Here is a 20553-nt window from a genome sequence, read left to right as displayed (position 1 = left end):
CCCTTATTAACATCACTACTGAGCAAGGCTGTCTCTTAGAAAATACTTTGTGAGGTACATGACTAGGCAAGAGGTGAGCTGCAAGTACCGCTAGTCTGCGCAAAACATGCTCCTTTTTCCATTCTCTTATCCTCCCTTCTTCCCTCAGTTTGTCCTTTTCATCGCCTCATAAACCTAGCTGGTAAACGCTCTGAGGCTGGGGCTATGTTTTTACAATATGGATGCACAGTGCCTAGCAAAATGGGGCCCTGGTCCTTGACTGAGGTCCATAGGTGCTAAATTAATACAAACATTCGGTGAATGCAAAACCTTTTGGAAGAGTAGTAATTTGACTATTACTAAAAAAGAGGGAAAACTGAAAAATGTTAAAACAAGCATCTGTGAAAGATAAGGCTGCACTGGTTAGGAGGAGTGTAAGTGTACCATAGAGAGAGAATAATATGCCTAGTTTTAAAAATAATGCACCACACTGTCCTTTTGAAATCCTACACGAGATAGCAGACAAACTTCCTACGCCTTTGCGTTCACGCACTGAGCAGGCATGAATGGCCCAGAGGAAATGAAACTACCCCAGTATCTGCCACGTTCAGATTTTCAAAGTACTGGGTGGACTGGGTTTCAGCATGACAGTAGCGCTCTCAGCAAACGCATATTAGTTACTCCTGGAATCTTAAGGCCACTGATCTGTCTCTCATCACTGTCATGACCATGCGATACCGTAAACCATCTACTCTGCTGTGGAACACAGCAGCTTACTGTGCGGCCAGTTTGGCCTCTCCTTATATTGCAGACTTTGAGACCTAAGCCAGACACTTGAGCTAAATATTTGCATCAAATCTGTTCCTTTCCTGTCTAGCTATGAAGCCTGATTTTGCCTTTCCTGCTCTAATTAAAACTGCATGGGCATAGTGAGGAGAAAGGATGAAAACAGAGTTGAATTGTATTATGGTAGGGTTGTATCCTTACTCTTTAAAAAAATATCCCTTTGGGATTGGGACAGATACAGCCCCATAAGCCATTCCAGCAGCCAACTAGCTAGCCTGAGGGTTATTTGCCTGAGTGCAGTGCCTGGCAGCCTGCCATTACCTTCTTTGAGGAGTTCTGCCAAGTGCTTCTCCAGGTTGGTAACACGCTCTTTCTCCAGGTAGCTGTGAAACTGGAATAAGGTGAGCAGTTCTTCAGGGGGACTCCCAGAGGGGAGCAACCCACTGCATGTGACGATCTGCTCCAGCAGCCTTCGCAGCACTGAACAGACATGCAGAGAAGAGCAAACAAAGAAGGCCCGCTGAGGGGCAGGACACTTTGCACTCATGCATTTCATTTACAGTTTTAACAAGAAGAAGTTGAAGGCTGGAATTTTCAGAGGAACATAAGGAAGTAGGGGCCTAAATCTCACACAAATTCAGTAGGAGGCAGGCCCCCACTCTGCTGATAATTCCAGCCAAAGTACAAAACAGACCTCATCCAACACCCACTGAAGCCAAGAGGAGTTACTGTATTGTCTTAACAGACTTTGAATCAGGTCTATAGTCGGTAACAAAGACAATTAAGGCAGCCTGGTCTAAGAAGATTAATGCAGGGACTCAGGAACTGCCAACCTTTAATTCTAACTCTGACATCAACTAGCTGTGTGACTCTGAAAGAGCCACTAAACCTTTCTGGGCCTCAGTTTCCCCATCTGTACAGCAGGGTATAATGATTTTACCATATAAAACAAAGCAGTGCTCTATGCACATGTTTAGAAGCCCTTTGGAAACAATAGGATTGCGTAAGGGAAATTGCATTGTTTAGAAAGATCATCCTTTGGGAATTCCTGGCCATATTGTGCATTCAGTGTTGGGATTGAAATCGAAATGAAAGGGGTCATCCAAAATGTAAGTCCTAATGTCAGATGTTGTTTGTGTCTGTCTTTTAGTCAACTTTTATCAATTTTGTTTTCTCTCTTCTAAAATGGGGGCACTGTGCATGTGGGTGTGCGCGTGAGCACACCCCTTTGCAGCAGAGTCTGTACTGAGCTTTACTTTCGGTGTTTACACATCACTACAAGGCTATTGAGTGACATACAGATACATACGCACAATACATACATATTTAAATGATAAACTCTTTGGGATATGGATGATGGCCCAGATTCTGGGAGTTAGGCACCTAAATACCTTTGAAGATCTAGGCCTATGTCTGCCTCATGTTTGTACAGCACCTAGCAAAACAGCTCTCATCCCAACAGGGGCCTCTGGGCACCACTGCCACTACAAGAAATAATAGGAACTCCATGTTGACTTTCTGAGATGTGTGTACACAGAAGATAGAACACAGCACAGCATTCATAATTATCTTAGCAATTAAATGCCTGCAATTTTGTATTGTAAACGCTTTGGTATATCAAATAGAAGGGAGGGATTTTCAAGAGTGCCCAAGCGAGTCAGGTTTCTAACTCCCATTGACTCCTAACCCCCTTAGGTGATTTGGTAAATCCCACCCAAAATTATTACAAAACATAACGCTAACAGTCCACAATGTCATGGGAGAGAAGTAATGCCTCATCAAGCCGCGTGTGGAGTGCGCCATGGTCATTTTATAGTATAAGTAATAAATCAAGGGGATGGAGCCTGAATTTTAAATACAGTTTACCAAGAACAAGTTCTATGTCATTTTAAAAAAAACTACAGGGACAACCTTAAACTCAGTGTACAAATAAAATCAGGTGCCTTATCTTCTAGTAATTGACTGGTACCTGCTTCTAGATGTCCTGGATATTTCTCCTTCACTTTGAACATTAATATGTATTTCAGAGGATTCTGGAATTTTTCTGCTGAACAGAACAAGATATTTCCTGGCTCTGTGAATTCACTCCAGATTTTCAGACACTGCTTCTGCTTTTTCGCCTTATGAATAACTGTAGAATAAAGTTTTACGAAGTCAGCAAGTGAGCTGGAGTGCATTTTAAATGAGACATGAGACACCAGATGGGATGTCTAACAAATGTATGAATGTCATTTTTATTTACATTCCATAGATGGATTTCTTTACAACTGAATTGTATTGCCAATTTATTAAAGACTCATTGAGGACCTGAGCCAAAGCCCACTAAAGCCAATGGGAGTCTTTCAATAAACTTCAAGAGGCTTTGGATTGGGCTCTACACTGTCATACCAGTGTGTAAGTGAGATGTCTACCATGCTCCTAGCTCCTGCCTTTGCAGGGACATGAACTGTGCTCTACTAGGGATTCCCCTCTCTAGCATCCTAAATTATATCTCATTGGACCACGATCAACCTATTTGGACTGCAGACAGCCTACCAGGGTCATGTGTTAGGTGGTAGGCTGAACAAAGACCTACAATCATAAGATCACCAGGCCTTGCTCCATGTTCTAGAGGGCAAGTAAAAAAGCCCCTGCTCCTCTTCCCTGGGGGCTAATTCCTTCTCAAATCCAAATGTGGAGCCTAATCCTACAGTCCTTGCTTAGCCAAATTCCCCTGGGTTTCTATCGGAGTTTTTCTGAGTCAGGCCTGCGGATCATCACAATAAAAACCTGCATAGTTCAGAATCTAAATAATCTCATTTGTGTTGCTATTTCGCTCCCTCCCTTTTCCTAGGGAGGGATAATGTTGGTGTCCAAGGGCCAGATTTTTAAAGGCATTTAGGCACCTAAAAATACAAATATGCACCTACTGGGGTTTTCAAAACACCACAGTATTGAAAGCAATGGGAGTGAGGAAACACCCTGTTTTGAAAATCCTACTGGACATGTATCTGCATGTTTAGGTGCCTAAACTGGCCCCAAATAATTACCCATTTTCCTTGAAGCCAAAGATTAGGATTTTCAAAAGTGCTCACTGTTGGCTTAACGCTGCTCCCCCTGGATTCAGGGGGAGTTTTGTCATCTATTTCAAGGGGAGTTGAGTTAAGCCAGTGTTGAGCACTTTTGAAAATCCTTCGAATGCAAAATTCAAAACACTTATGGCCCCCTGCGTAGGGGGTGGGGAAAGCCCCTTTACATGAAATACACAAGCTCTGTGGTTTACTTGGTTCATACAGGGTCAAGTTAATTATTGCCTGGGGCAGAAATTCTAAAAACCCTTTCCTTTCTAACCAAGAAAGATCTGAGCCCCAGCTGTTAGGGTTTATAACCTACCCATAAAAGCTGCTTTGACTGGGAATTTATTTTAAAGCCTTCAGAATCAATCCCTGATTTGCCATACGAGGTGAGAGCCATGTTACCTGAGCCTCTCTGGTCTCCTACATATGCCTTGGCATCACACCCACATTACTCACCCTCTTCAACAGAGGTGAAGCTCCCAACTTCCAGAACACAGAGCTCTGAGGCAGTTTCCAGCACTTGTTTCTGCCGTGACACTTCTTCCAAAAGGCTCTCCTGGACAATTCGGGCTATGTTTGGCGAAACCAGTTTCTGAAACAAAGTGTACTTTTCCTCAGTGACTGAGACGAAAGCATTGAGCAAACTCAAGAAGTGCTGAACCCCCTGACTTTCAGAGCTCAACTCTCCAACAGCCAGTGGGGAAGACAACTGCCGCTCACAGAAATCCACTTTTCGCATTGTGTCTTGGATGGGCAGAGGATGCGATGGAAATAGGAGACAGACTTGTTGAAAATCTCTGGGTAAGGATAAAAGGTGTACAAAACAAGAGTGATGTCATAGTAGGATCTACTACAGACCATCTAACCAGGAAGAAGAGGTGCATGAGGCTTTTTTAAAACAACTAACAAAATCGTCCAAAGCACAGGATTTGGTGGTGATGGGGGACTTCAACTACCCAGACATCTGTTGGGAAAATAACACAACAGGGCACAGATTATCCAGCAAGTTCTTGGAATGTACTGGAGACAATTCTTTTATTTCAGAAGGTGGAGAAAGCTACTAGGGGAGAGGCTGTTCTAGATTTGATTCTGGTTGAGAATTTGAAAGTGGAAGGCAGTGTAGGTGAAAGTGATCATGAAATGGTAGAGTTCATGATTCTAAGGAATGGTAGGAGGGAAAACAGCACAATAAAGGTAATGGATTTCAAGAAGGCAGACTTTAGCAAACTCAGGGAGTTGGTAGGTAAGATCCCATGGGAAAAACAGTTCAAGAGAGTTGACAGTTTTTCAAAGAGACATTATTAAGGGCACAAAAGGGAACTATTCCACTGCATAGGAAAAGATAGGAAGTATGGCAAGAGACCACCCTGGCTTAACCAGGAGACCTATAATGATCTGAAACTCAAAAAAAAGAGTCCTACCAAAAGTGGAAACTAGGTCAAATTAAAAAGGATGAATATAAACAAATAACACAAATATGTAGAGACCAAATTAGAAAGGCCAAGGCACAAAACAAGATTAAACTAGCTAGAGACATAGAGGGTAACAAGAAAACATCCTACAAATACATTAGAAGCAAGAGGAAGACCATGGGGGAAGGGGGAACAATAACAGAAAATGTGGAAATGGCAGAAGTGCTAAATGATCTTTTTGTTTCAGTTTTCATCAAAAAGGTTAGTAGCAATTGAACATCTAACAGTGAATGCTGAGGTAGGATGAGAGGCTAAAATAGGGAAAAAACAAGCTAAAAATTACTTAGACAAGTTAGATGTCTTCAAGTCACCAGGACCTGATGCAATGCCTCTTAGAATACTCAAGGAGCTGACTGAGGAGATATCTGAACCATTAGCAATTATCTTCAAAAAGTCATGGAAAACGGGAGAAATTCCAGAGGGCTGGAAAAAGGCAAATATAGTGCCAATCTATAAAAAGGGAAATAAGGACAACCCAGGGAATTGCAGACTAGTTAGCTTTACTTCAGTTCCTGGAAAGATAATGGAGCAAATAATTAGCGAACACCTAGAAGATAGTAAGATGATAAGTAACAGTCAGCATGGATTTGTCAAGAAGAAGTTGTGACAAACCAACCTAATAGCTTTCTTTGACAGGATAACAAGCCTCGTGGATGGGGGGAAAGCGGTAGATGTGGTATATCTTGACTTTAGTAAGGCTTTTGAAACTGTCTCTCATGACCTCCTCATAAACAAACTAGGGAAATATAACCTAGATGGAGCTACTATAAGATGGATGCATAACTGGTTGGAAAACCGTTCCCAGAGAGTAATCATCAGTAGATCACAGTCAAGCTGGAAGGGCATATTAAGTGGGGTCTCGCAGGAATCAGTTCTGGGTCTGTTCAAAACCTTCATCAATGATTTACAGAATGGCTTAGAAAGTACACTTATAAAGTTTGCGGACGATACCAAGCTGGGAGGGGTTGCAAGTCCTTTGGAGGATAGATTAAAATTCAAAATGATCTGGATAAACTAGAGAAATTGTCTGTAGTAAATAGGATGAAATTCAATAAGGACAAATGCAAAGCACTCCACTTAGGAAGGCACAATCAATTTCACACATACAAAATGGGAAATGGCTGCCTAGGAAGGAGTACTGTGAAAAGGGATTTACGGGGTCATAGTGGATCACGAGCTAAATGAGAGTCAACAGTGTAACACCATTGAAAAAAACTAACATCATTCTGGGATGTATTAGCAGGAGTGTTGTAAGCAAGACACGAGAAGCAATTCTTCCGCTCTACTCCATGCTGATTAGGCCTCAACTGGAGTATTGTGTCCAGTTCTGGGCAACACATTTCAGGAAAGATGTGGACAAATTGGAGAAAGTCCAGAGAGGAACAAAAAAAATGATTAAAGATCTAGACAACATGATCTATGAGGGAAGATTGAAAAAACTGGGTTTGTTTAGTCTGGAAAAGAGAAGACTGAGAGGGGACATTTTTACATACTTGAAAAATGTTATCGATTGTTACAAGGAAGAGGGAGAAAATTTTTTCTCCTTAACCTCTGCAGATAGGACAAGAAGCAATGGGCTTAAATTGCAGCAAGGGTGGGTTAGGTTTAGGGTGACCATGCATCCTGTCCTGGGCGTCCCGACTTTTTTGGCAAAACTGGGCATTTGTCTGGTTTGCCAAAAAAGCGGGATGTGACCACTAGCAGGGGTGAACATGCTGGGGGGCAAGCGGCAATGCCAGTCCCATGCGGGAGGGAGGGTTCAGGAGAGCAGCTCAGGCCGGGCCAGTCCCACGTGGGTGGGTGGCAGGGGGGCTTGGGCCGCCCCATGCATGAGGGGAGAGGAGGGCCTCGGGCCGGCCCCAGGGGGTGTCCCATTTTTCCTTTGGGAAAATATGGTCACCCTAGTTAGGCTGGACATTAGGAAAAACTACTTAACTGTCAGGGTGGTTAAGCACTGGAATAAATTGCCTAGGGAGGTTGTGGAATCTCCATCATTGGAGATTTTTAAGAGCAGGTTAGACAAACACCTGTCAGGGATGGTCTAGATAATACTTAGTCCTGCCATGAGTGCAGGGGACTGGACTAGATGACCTCTCAAGGGTCCCTTCCAGTCCTACGAGTCTATGATTACATTTTGCATCTCTCCCTGAACGGGAAAGTCTTCTCTTCCCGTCTGAAACAGTTATCAACATTACACGGTTCAATAGATGCCCGAGGTTGATGTACTGTACTGATGCGTGGAGTAATCCTTGTACAATGCCTTTTGTGCTTCAGGGCCTGATCCTAGCTGATGCTGAGCACCCACTACTCCTAGTGAAATGAATAGGGATTGTGGCTGTTCAGCACCGATGAGTCCCAGGGGTGTTCTAGAGCAGAGGTTCTCAGCCTTTTTCTTTCTGAGGCCCCCCCAAACATGCTATAAAAACTCCACGGCCCAGCTGTGCCACAACTGGTTTTCTGCATATAAAAGCCAGAGTCAGTGTTAAGGGGTAGCAAGCAGGGCAATTGCCTGGGGCCCCATGCCACAGGGGCCCTCACGAAGCTACATTGCTCAGGCTTCAACTTCAGCCCCGGGTGGGGCTTCAGCTTTCTGCCCTGGGCCCCAGCGAGTCTAATGCTGGCCCTGCTTGGAGGCCCCCCTGAAACCTGCTTGAGGCCCCCTAGGGGGCCCTGGACCCCTGGTTGAGAACAACTGTTCTAGAGAAATCATCATAACTTACCCTGGATAGTGGCTATTTTACTCCAGTGATACCAAATTTTCTCTCTGAAAAATTGGTCATTTGCCAATCAATATGCAGTTCAATCCAAACCGGTCCTACTTCATTCATAGCCAGCTCATCATGCATAAGTCCTCTGAGTGCAGAGCTACTAATTCCTACCCCAGCAAAAAAGGTCCGGTTTTGCAGAAGAAGTGCATGCCCACCTGATTTCCCTTTGCACAGGTCTGTGCATTGCAGTTTGAAACTCTGGCTCAAGTGATCTGCATTTCCATTCTCAGTCATTCCATTTTATAACATAACCTCATAAATCACCAGCTCTGTCTTTGCTTGGTGGTTATAAATGATGGCCCAGATCCTCAGCTAATAGCCACGGAGTGCACAGTTCAACTGAGGAATGGGGGAAAAGATGGGTGTTGCACTCCCTGATCCTCCACCAACTGAGTGCGGGGCTGGTTTCCAGCATAAATCAGGGTAGCCTGAAGGCTGCCCTAAACTATTCCAGCTGCCCTTGGATGTGACAGGCAAATAGAGCAGCAAGTGCTGGGGCAGAAGTATGTCCCAGCCATTCTAGCTTTCCCTCCAACCATGTCCCCTTCACCATCAGCCAGAGAAGAAGGGTCTGGCATAGAAACTGTTACTCCCACACTATGCCACCAGAGAATCCTGTGCTAGGGGGATTCTCATATGGCTGGCTATGCCAGCGTTGTGCCCGTTGTACAAGGCAAAGTGCCTGCACAGCATCCCAGGATCGGGGCCAGTATCAATCCACTGCAAATGGGTTCATCCATACGTCATTCCTTACCTGCAAGAGAGCTTTGCACAACTGCAGATGAACGATCAGAAGTTTGTCTAAATCATCATTCCCTGTGGTTAACTCTTTCGTTGCTGTTTTCCTGTCATAGCCCAGTATGTTGTCATTGTAAGTGCTGTTAGAGAAGTTAAGAAAGGGGAACAAGTAGTTAATGTTAACCAGCCATTGTGTGCGGTAAAGCAGAAGGATCTAAAACACCAAGAAAACAATAAAAGTTGTTTAAAAACCCACAAGGCACCTCCTTAACCCCTATATCTATATCTTCAACAAATGAATGTGAAAGTTTCTCTTCCTGTCTTCTCAATAATAATCCCCAAACTCATCAAAGTGGTCACCACTTTTGACAAATAACTGATGCTCTATAAGAGCAGTAAGCCTGTTAACAATCTGCTCTCTTGATAGTGTGTAAACTTCTTACAAAGGTGAAGATGGGGATTAAATCTCTAATTCTCATGTCAGGAAGGCAACAGTATGTCAGCTAATCCTGTGACCTCATTTTTGTGAGGACCACCATCCAAACATGACACTGCCATCAATAATGTGTATTGACTGGCTGGCCCGTTTGGAACGACGTATTGCAAAAGCAAAATAAAAACACCTTGTTCTCTAGCAACTCCAACTCAAGGATGCTCTAGTCTGGTCTATCTGGGGTTACTCAGCACCTCTAAGGATCAGGCCCACAACCCCAAAGGGTAAGAGTCTTATGAGCAAGGGTCACAAATATGAAACAGAACCCAGTAGAAGAGACCTGTGAGCTGCTCCTGGCCTATTCCCTTGCAAAACTGTTCCCCATCATACCCATACATCTGTTTTCTGAAGGCTAGTTTTAAATATCCCAACTATCCCATTCTGCAGCCTAGTAGGAGAAAGGCTTTTCAAGATATTCAGCCTAAATATTCCCAAATTTCAATCCATTTATTGCGCTGATTGAGCTGTAAGTTTCATAGTATCCTAAACAATTCCTCTCTCTCCTGGGTGTCCACACCCTGGGCACCAACCTCCCCACACTACACAGTCATTGCCTAACTGAGTTCAGTGTATTTACCTCCTAATCTTCCTCTTGTCAATCCCTTCAGCCCCTCAATGGGATGCACTGGTCTGCTCACCTGGTACTGTCTGTCCTTATGCTTCCAAATAAGGAAAGCTCATCAGCACTGCAGTCCGTGTTTAAAAAGTCAAAACTTTCCAGCACCATCTCCACCATCAGACTCTCCATGGAGGAATGTTTCTGATGAGACGTCTTCAGCTGTTGATAGATAGGAAATAAACTAATGTTCTTTTACTTATTATTATGTGCCATGCAGATTCCAGGGCAGCTGAAGAGGCTGTCTCTGCCATTCAGCTTCCCGGGTTCCTCAGTAATCTTCCTGGACTCCAGAGATGGACAGCTGGGGGAGGTGCACTGCCTTTACCATTCTCCGGCACAGCCCAAGCCGGCCTGGGGCTGCTTGGGCTGCTGGAGCTGGCACGGCTGGGACAGCTCAGGCTGGACTGGAGCTCGGGGCTGCTCGGGCTGGTCCACGGCTCGGGTAGGGCGGCCGGCATGGCTGGGGCAGCCGCCGGAGGTGGGAGCGGGGGGGCCTCAGGGCTCTGCTAAGGGGAGACAGGAAGGGGCCTCATGCAGAAGGGGTGGGGCCAGAGGCTAGCCTTCCCTAAGGGAGTGTCCACCAGCAGCCCATGCTTAAACAGAAACTGAGTTTTAATCTGATTAAGTGTCATCTTTCTGAGGGTGCATAAGACCTTAAACATTAGCTCTGATGGACTGACCCATTCATCAAGGGGGTGTGCGCTCTGAAACCTACAGATGACAACATACATGCCCACATTGTCAACAATTTCACTGCTGATTATTTTAGCAGGAAAAAAAACCCATGAAATGTGCTTCCTCTAATCCCAGACTGCATCATCAGATGTAGAATTTAGTATAAAAATAAAACACTGTGGCTAATATCCTGATTGCCTTATTCATCTTGGATTTTTTTCCCCATTAAAACCTCCATCTAAATGAAATTACTGTGGAATCCCATAGCAGTGTCCCACAATGCAGGGACCTTACTCCAGTTTGGCTCAGAGAACACAGGGCCTTGATTATACTCTGCTTTCTAATGTCTCCTTCCCTCTGTTATTCACCTCTGCAAAGCATGTTGGGATAGAGTGCATGAGAGATGTTATACAGACTGAAATGTTGTTGCCCTTAGCTAGCTCTCTTGACTTCCAGCCATTTCTGAGAAATGCCTGAGTTCTGATGGTCAAACCAATATTTTGGGAATGTGCCACCGAAAATTTTGAAGCCATCGATACTCCATCATGTGGAGCCCTTTAGAATAGTAAGAGGAAAAATGATGAACAGCAAAAACTACAGCATATTGCACAAAGGTGAAAATAATACCACACCTTTAATTTGTCCCTGATGCATAAAACTTGGTACTCCAATTCCTCCAATTGGGTTTGCCCTGGATTCTGTGACTTCAGCAAATTTAACACTTCCTGAAGGAGTTTCTCAACTGCTTTGGCGCTTCCGGCTGGTTTTCTGTCATCTTCAGTGTTCAAGCTTTGCCGATCAACAGACAGGACATTTTCTTGTTCCACAGGCTGGTGACTCCAGTGCTGGCCGATGGAATCTCTGCCATCTTTGCTAATGTCCCATGGGCTGGATGGGCTATTTGGAGCTCCATCCATGGAGGGTGTCTCTTTAAGGATATCTAGAGTTGTGTGGTTTGGAGACTTGTGTTGTCTTCCTTCTGCACAGGTGTCCTGTACAAGAACCAATGGCAGGGTCCTGTGGTCTGAAGCTGGAGTCACATTTCTAGTTTCTGTTCCTTTCCGATCCTGGGAGCTGAATGAGTCAGTCTCTGCAGAGCTGTGGTTGTCATTCCTTAGATGCACATCGAAGTCACAGTCAGCCAAGTAGCTCAGTATGCAGGGGGCTCGCGCCTCATCGTTTATGCCACCTTGGTTCATTCGTTGCTGCAAAACAGACTGCAGCAAACAGGTTCAAGTGTAAGTACAAGTACTTGATACAGATGAGATTTATCCAGAGATGGAGAGCCCAGGAAAGACCCTCAGCCCCACATTGCCCCTCTGGAGAGATTCGGGATGACAGACACAGCTATAATGGCCAAACAGAGAAAACCTCTCAGCCCCATGCAGACCAGAGCAGGAGGACCTGTCGGGGGAAGCCATGCGTGGGCCCAATATTTACATTGATCCAGTAGCCCAAGAGCCTCAGGGAAGAGCTGAAGACAGGCAGAGAATACTCCACATTTAAAGAACTTTAAACTGAATGGTAAAAAAAACAGTCTAAGATGCCACTGCCTGTCACATTTTTCATTCCAAAGGGACCCTAACAAATCGGTTCTAACCCCCCTTCAGCCCAATGCAATATGATATTAAATTGGCTGGAAAACGTTTTCATGATTAGTTATTAATAAATACAGCACACGCATTACATAACTAGACAGCCCCATAACGCCGCTGTTTGCAGAAGACCTATCTACAAGCAATGTTTTGTACTCCCTCTGCTGGCTTGGCAGGAGCACACAAACCTGACTGCCAGGCTGATACGGGAACCTGTCTTGAGGTTAGGGGCGTATACGCACACATGCCTCTGCTACCTATTGCCTGTGCTATGAAGAGGCAGGAGCACACGGAACGAAGCAGCAACATTAAGGGAAAACCCCATTAGAAACACAGGAGATTGTCTGGTCCAACTAAACTGCACTTGGCACTAGACAGGGGATGGGAGGAGAGAAGGGGATGCTTTACACTCCACCTTTAAGCCACCACTATGGTTCACTGCTCCTGGGATTGGCCAGTTCCCAGTGTAGACTGCTCTAATTTATGCCTGGCTGCACATGGGGAATATTTGGCAGGGAAAAAATTTTTGCATTTCAAGATTCTAAAATGGGATTGAAAACAACAGGGGTTAAATTAAAAAAATAAAACACCCAATAATGATCACCATACTGCCCTGTGACTGTGGTCTGTCCAATTCTATTCGGCAACAATCTGATGTCCCAGCCCCAGCTCACTGTTTGGGCCCAGTGTTTTACTTCCCCCATCATACTTACGAGATAATATTTCTCTCTGAAGCTAGGAGTGTTTGGCGGAGTCCAGTTGTATAAGGAGCTTTTCCTACTACCCAGAGAAAACTTGGCAGAAGTTCCAGGCGACAAAAACAGGTTCTCTGTGTCAAATGGGCTATGAGCAGGGAATACAAAGGTGTAAGTGTTATCAAAGGCCAGAAAGCATTTAGATGTTTAGCAACAGGAACAGCTACTGGGATTTGAGCCCCATAGCATCATTCTGGTCCCTGAAGTTTATTAAATAATACTCAGCTCTGGGATAAAAGAAGAGGGAGACGGGCAGCCCCTCTGACTTATTCCCTTGACACCTGAGCTGCAAGAGGGAGATAGTGGGGCATCATCCTTTTGCATGGAGAGAAGTATTGAATAACCTCATCCTTCAGGCATGGAGATCACAGCAGAGCCTAATCAATGCAGCGCACTCTGAGCTGGCTACTCTCCCAGAATCAGATCAGAGTCCGATGAAAGCTCCCTCTCTTTCTGTGGGGTCTTATATCCCACACAGTAGTTCCCCAGCTATGGCCCATGAACAGCAGGGTGCTTGCAGGTGGCCAGCAGAATGGTATATTGGCCGCCTGGTGCTCCAGAAATGCATGGGGGAGATTAAATGAAGAATAAAAGGAATGTGTAACTAACTTTTTCCACAAAGGACAAAACACTATCACTTGAAAAGCCAGTAAAAAGGTATGAAATACAGTCTTGATCCTACATACACTTATACACAATTGATGTAGTTGCCACAGGGATGTTATGTCATTGTGCACAGCAGGAGATGCGGTTCATGCAATTGTGGCTGGGAAGGGAGCTTCCACACTCTATCCCTGTAAGATGCTGTCCGTGCTGCAAAGAGCCCAACAACCCTTATTCGAAGCACTTGCCGATTGTCCTCAACGCTCCAGAGAAGGTCATTACTCTTCCCATTTCCAACAGATGCATGTGCTGGGACCTCTTTCCTCAGAGAAGCACACTAAGGTAAAGCTGGGTGAACCTTCACCCACAATGCACTCCAACACAGAGAAAGAGAGGAAAATTCATGGACTCCCCCCCTCCTTGATAGTGCTAGGGCATTTTTAATTAAATTAGTTCCCCTCTCATATGTGCTTTTGTGCATGAGGGGAACATATCATTCATATTATCTCTGATCCCACAGACCATATTTTAAATGAAGGCCAACCACAATGCTAAGGTGTCTGCACTCAACTGGAGCCCCTGGGAGTTCTGAAACGATCCAAACAATAGTGGGCACAAATTAGTTACATGGAGACTTTTGCCCTCAATTCAAAGCCAAGTTCTATTTCCCTTTTATTGCAGGGGTGGAAGGCTGAATATAAACATTTCAGGCACAGACAGCAGTGTCCCTCATTGGAACATGCTGTTGTCATCCCACCATGGAAGTATCACTCTCAGATGTTAGCCTAATGCATGTCAATTAGCTAAATTAACCAGTGTCACACAGCTGGAGTTTGTCAAACAGGCCAGTTCCATGGAGTCAGATTAGCAGCCATCTGTGCTTTCTCACTTTGCAGCAAATTAACTAAATCGGGTACCTGACAGCAAGAGCACTTTATCTAGAGAACGTCATGGACTTACTGACAGAGGCAAATTGCTTTCATCTACAGCATTTTGTTCTTAGAAGGAGGATGGCTGGGCCTGGGGAATCCTTTTGTTTAAGATTTTCAGTTTTAGTTTTTAATACAGCAACAAAGCAGTAATAATAAAGAATACAGAGTAAAGATATAATAATATCAAGCTAAGGCCATTCTCCTCCTGTGATGATTGATATAATCCTATAGTAAAGAAAAAAAGATTAAGGGTATGTTTACACTGCACATTAAGACCCGGCTGTGATTCCGGTTTGAGCCCAGCCCCCCTTCGTCCACACACAAATCAGTCTGACTCAGGTTAGCAAGCACTCAGGACTTGGGTTCTAGGACTCTGCTAGGAGGTTAGGTCAGAGCCCAAGTCCTGCTGTGACTTGGGTCCAAGGCTGTCATACTGCAGCGTGGACACAGGTCAAGCTACAGACCTGAGTCAGAGGGTCTGCATAGCACAGCAGGGACACATTAGCACGACTGAGAGACCCAGGTCCAGTAAGTGTAAACCCAGCTTTACAATGCACTGTGGATTCTCAAGCACAGGCTTGGAAACACCAAGTCCATAAGGCTGGGTCGTACAGGCCCAGGTTTAATGTGCAGTGTAGACATATGCCCTTATGGAGTACATCTCAGGGTATCAGCCAGAAAACACAGTGAAGTACAGGGGTGAACTGATGACATGGCTCTTGTGAGCGAGTGAGAGACAGACCGAGACCATGATGCTGCATGGGAGAGAATGAGAGCTGCTCAACTATGGACCAGATCCTATATTGCAAACAAGTCAGATTTTTTTCTTTAGCTCAAGTGGTAGGAGCCTGAGCTTTTAGAGCAGCAGGATCTGGGTTTTAGCCCTGCTGTTCCCATGTAGTACTGAGGCGCACAGAAACAGCCACAGCACTAAACTGTACGCGTACCATTTGCAGGGGAAGCAGTGCTACATTTACATCTACTTGCCAAGGTCCAGAGTTGTCTGGGTGGCTTTGATCCCTGGTTCAGTCCGATTCGCTCTTTCCCAGCCATTTGCCATTAGGAACGTACCAAAAGGCAGGTATTGTCAAACCAAAGGTTTTTGTCAGGGTTGTATTCCTCCCACACTCCCCCCACGTTCACTCCATTCAAACAATGAGGCAGCCTAGGGGGGTGCACTCCAACAAAAACTTACAGCCATTATGGGAATCATCATGGGCCAGATGGTCCCATGATACCACAGTGAGGGGTGCAGCCTTGAGGGAGAATGTAGCCTCCCTTTGTGATTCTCTTTGCTGTTTGGGTTGGCCTGGTGACCAGGTCCCGTTCCCAAGCCAGCACAGCATCTATGTCCTCTCCACTCCAATCATAGAATATCAGGGTTGGAAGGGACCTCAGGAGGTCATCTAGTCCAACCCCCTGCTCAAATGAGGACCAATCCCCAACTAAAACATCCCAGCCAGGGCTTTGTCAAGCCTGACCTTAAAAACCTCTAAGGAAGGAGATTCCACCACCTCCCTAGGTAACCCATTCCAGTGCTTCACCAGTTTCACCCAAGCTTCCCTCCCTCCTCCCCTAAGCAAAGCTCTTACGGGAGGGCTATGCCACAGCTGGAGGTGTGAGCACAGCGCAGGTAGGCGTACCTGCACTAACTTTAATCTAGCTCGCATGGCTAAAAGTAGCAGTGAAGAGAAGGTGGTTCAAATCCTAGCCGGGGCTAACAATATGAGTTCAGCATCAACCCAGAGTTCCGGGTGGGCTAGTACAGCCTATCATGAAGCTCTTGATGATGCAGCTTCACTGCCATGTTTAGCCATGTTAACTTGATTAAAACTAGCATAGGTATCAAGTATCAGAGGGGGTAGCCGTGTTAGTCTGGATCTGTAAAAAGCGACAAAGAGTCCTGGGGCACCTTATAGACTAACAGAAGTATTGGAGCATAAGCTTTCGTGGGTGAATACCCACTTCGTCAGACGCATGTGGTAGAAATTTCCAGAGGCAGGTATAAATATGCAGGCAAGAATCAGTCTAGAGATAACAAGGTTAGTTCAATCAGGGAGGATGAGACCCTCTTCTAGCAGTTGAGGTGTGAACACCAAGAGAGGAGAAATTGCTTTTGTAGTTGGCTAGCCATTCACAGTCTTTGTTTAATCCTGATCTGATGGTGTCAAATTTGCAAATGAACTGAAGTTCAGCAGTTTCTCTTTGGAGTCTGGTCCTGAAGTTTTTTTGCTGCAGGATGGGCTACCTTTAAATCTGCTATTGAGTGTCCAGGAAGGTTGAAGTGTTCTCCTACAGGTTTTTGTATATTGATATACAAATATACAAATATGCAGTGTAGAAATACCCCAACCAACTGAAGTCTGCAAAAGAGGCAGTAGAAGGTTTATCAGAGCTATCTAGGCTAAGAGAGCATGCACAGCTTAAAACCAAAAAAAGCAAGTTGCAGTTAGAGCTCTCACTCCACAGCTACTGGGGTGGGAGCTGGCCCAGGAGGGAAGTTTGGGTGTCACAACTGGACTTGATTAGTCAGTCATCATTTTAGGGGGGGAAAGCTGCTATTGCTCTGAAAAGAGCTGTTATTTTGAGTGGTTTTGTTTTTTAAAATGGAAACACCCTTATCTTATCACTGTGCAAATATTCCTCTGTAGGAACAGCTTCAGCAGATAAGCTGTCAGAGAACAGGAGCTGGCCAGTTCCATGTGCAAGTGCTCTGGAGAAGCTGCTTGGTGGGATACCAAGGTATTGTGCAAACCTTACACATTAGAGAAATATGGCAGAAATGCTCTGGTAAGCATCAAGAGTCCTCGGGGGGGGGGGGGGGATTAGCTCACAGGGGATGTATGTCACCATTAACGTTGTTCCCAGCTGGGCAGTCGCCAAGTTGAAAATCTCTTGTTTCTTGGAGGCAAAAAAGTGTTACAGCTGGACCAATGCTGCCAAGTATTACCAGCCCTGGTGCACGTACAGTGGTACAGTCCGGTATGCCATACCTGTATGCCATACCCAGTATGAGCCTGGCCCCAGTCCCTCCCTTCCACACAGCTGCATCTCCTGAGTCCTCCTGCCTGCGGTCTGTACAGCAGCCATGTCTGAGGACAGAGCTGGGGGTAGTACAGCAGCCACGTGGGAGGAGCTGCCGGCGTGGGGCTGCCCGGCGGCCACATTTTCTTATGCTCCTTTTGCTGCTGTGGTTCCAGAGAGCCTAGATCTCTCGGGAACTGCAGCGGCGAGAGGAGCAGAACGGGGGGCAGCGAGGTGGCCCCACACCGACAGCTCCTCCAGCACAGCTGTACCGCCCCCAGCCCTTCCACACAGCTGCATCTCCTGAGTCCTCCTGCCTGGGGTCTGAACAGCAGAAGTCTCCGGCGCAGGAGGGGGAGGATAGAGCTTCCTCCCCCCCACCCCCAGCTAATGTGGGATGGATGTGGATCAAGGGGAGGGGGCAGGGAAAAGTCATGTAGGGAGGTCATGTGCCTCGCCTTCGTATCCCTCCCATGAGTGCAGCGTAGGGTGACCAGATGTCCCGATTTTATAGGGACAGTCCCGATTTTTGGGTCCTTTTCTTATATAGGCTCCTATTACCCCCCCACCCCCGTCCTGATTTTTCACACTTGCTGTCTGGTCACCGTAGTGCAGCGTGCCAGCAAGAAATGATTTCTGCTTGCACCACTGATTACCAGGGAATCATTTGAGTTTTTGAAATCAAGTCACTTCACTTGTGTTCATGTCTCCTATATGTTGGTTTATTTGATCCTCAAAGGCTCCATACAGTCTGAAGTAAGTAGAGAGAGACTGAAAGTCTTGGGCCAGGTCTATGCTACCAACTTCTGCCAGCATAGCTACATCAGTCAGGGGCATGATCCCTGATCAATGTAGCTAGGCTAGCAAAAGCCCCTAGCATAAACATGGTTATAGCAGCAAAACTGTTCTTTTGCCAGGAATACAGAATACTGGAATAGCTCTGTTAGCCAAGCACTCTCACTGTAGACCTGGCCTTAATCAGAATTGAGTGGGTTTGTGTGTAGAATGGTATTAGTATGTCATTCGCACACTGCAGTTGCTGCTAAGTGCCAAGAGAAGCAACAGTGTGCCAGGGAGATCAGTCAGAGGTGCCATTTGCCTAGTGGAGTTTTTAAATAGTCCACAAGGTTAAGGGACTAACAAAATCTCTGAATAAGAAGGTGCGTTACCACCCTCCCTTCCCCCAGAGACGCAGGAATTTATGTACACACAATTATAGAAACAACACTAGCAGGATTAAAAGCAAAGCAACAGTGTTCATCCTTGGCAGTCATTTGCCCTTGTGGTTGAGAGGAAAAATTAGATAGGAAGAGATGTCTTCCAGGCTCAGCTCTGTGGAGGTATGCGCAGTACAGTGCTCCCCAGATTTCAACAGAGATACTATGGCAAGAGATGGTTTAAAGACTCATTCAATATAGCGGAAGCACCTCCAACACTGCACTCAGGGCTTCAGATCACTTTTTCCAACGCAATCTTCTTGCTCATTTTAAGCCCAGAAGTAGAGCATGTAGGGATGGGTTTGTTCTTGCAAAGAAATTTGCGAGTGGTGGTTGTGTTGTTTTCTTCAAAAAGTTTCTGTTTTTGGTGAAAGCCTGAAAATACCATGCTGCTGCCCCTCCACTCCCAAATTAGTTTGTGGTTGCTAAAAACTAAATAGGTTTAGCATTTGAGCAAAAACCTGAAAAAAAAAAAAAATCACACACACACCCACACACACCCCATGGACTTTTTTTTTTTTTTAGGTCAAAATGGAAAGACATTTTTAGCATTAAAAAGTCACATCACATTAAAAATTTTGGCCAATTCTAACCCGATGGCCTTTGCTTACAACTGCAAATGGCATGCGTGTAAATCCACACGCTATACCAGTATTCTGTATTCCTGGCAAAAGAACAGTTTTGCTGCTATAACCATGTTTATGCTAGGGGTTTTTGCTAGTGATGCTGGAATAAGGGTGCTGGGGGTGCCCCTCTAGCTTGAAGTAATAAACACCAAATACATGGAAACCAGGGTTTCCATCATCAGCACCCCCACTATAAAAATTGTTCTAGCATCCCAGGGCATGACAGATCATGCAGAGATCACCAATCAGAACCACAGTGGTCAATGCTTGTGGAATGATGCTTTGCTGTCAAGCCAAGTACTAGCTCAAGCTTCCAAAGAAGAAATGTTAGGGCCCTCGCAAACCTCAGAGCAGCTGCAACAAGAAAACCAAAACAAAACACAACCAAAAATAATATACACTGGTGCCTAACACTAGCTCTGGGGAGAAAGGGGGGGGGGGGAAGCATGATAAACAACAGGTGCAGGCATTGAGCTCTGCTACATAAGTGTGTTTTCATTTACTTCAAGTGTTTGAAAACAAAACTTCAGATGCTTTTGACCACACTGATATTTTGTTGCACTACAAAACTGAGCTAAACAGGTGTGGAAGAAAATGGCAGGATGTGTGACAAACCATTTGCTCACAAAAAGGCATTGGAAAACAGTGTAGGATACTCCATGAATGTCATATGTTCCAGACAGCAACCTGAAAGTTCAGCTACTTAGCTACATTGGGGTTGGAAGACTCATGGGAAGGCTCTTTACAGTATTTCACCTGTTGGTAGCCAAAGTCAGCACCAAAGCAGAAGCCAAGCTAGGTTTCCAAATACTCTTAGAAATAGAGGATTAGTCAGGTTGTTCCCCATTCCTGAAGAGGGACCTAAACTCACAAGTCCTTCAGATCTGAACTTTGCATGTTAGTTCTAGTTGTTACCAAATATATTCCAAGACCCTTTTCCAGCCCTGATGATGGAGCTGAAAACAGCCAGCAGTAAAGGTGCTGCTCTCATTGATTGGCTGGGTACTTCACAAACATAGCTGGGTTTGAGGTAGTGGAGAGTAAGTTAGCAGTCTGCTGTACCAAAGGGGCACCCAGCACTTTGCAAGTATAAAATAAGAGAGTTTGCAATATACTGCAACCCCGGAAATATGAAATGCATTATGACACTGACTCTCTCACACACACAGCTGCCTTCCAGCATGAGTAGTTGGATTCATTACAGACACCAAACTG

The 20553-nt window shown here is 45.3% G+C and overlaps 1 protein-coding gene across 1 annotated transcript in view; it reads right to left on the bottom strand.

The window, feature by feature from the left end:
• Positions 1 to 20553, bottom strand: part of RIPOR3 (RIPOR family member 3) — a 41837-nt gene that overhangs the window by 4117 nt on the left and 17167 nt on the right. Inside the window, exons 11-17 of the mRNA XM_029911810.1 lie at positions 12895 to 13024; positions 11219 to 11803; positions 9931 to 10070; positions 8816 to 8939; positions 4278 to 4413; positions 2735 to 2896; positions 1087 to 1245 (exon numbers count right to left, since the gene is read on the bottom strand). Of these exons, the coding sequence (XP_029767670.1) occupies positions 1087 to 1245; positions 2735 to 2896; positions 4278 to 4413; positions 8816 to 8939; positions 9931 to 10070; positions 11219 to 11803; positions 12895 to 13024 (1436 nt within the window). The remainder of the gene's footprint in view (positions 1 to 1086; positions 1246 to 2734; positions 2897 to 4277; positions 4414 to 8815; positions 8940 to 9930; positions 10071 to 11218; positions 11804 to 12894; positions 13025 to 20553) is intronic.

This window comes from Terrapene carolina, unplaced genomic scaffold, assembly GCF_002925995.2.
Source record: "Terrapene carolina triunguis isolate 2854851 unplaced genomic scaffold, T_m_triunguis-2.0 Scaffold130, whole genome shotgun sequence".
In the NCBI taxonomy this organism is placed as follows: domain Eukaryota; kingdom Metazoa; phylum Chordata; order Testudines; family Emydidae; genus Terrapene; species Terrapene triunguis.
This window is presented reverse-complemented; position numbering and strand designations above follow the sequence as displayed.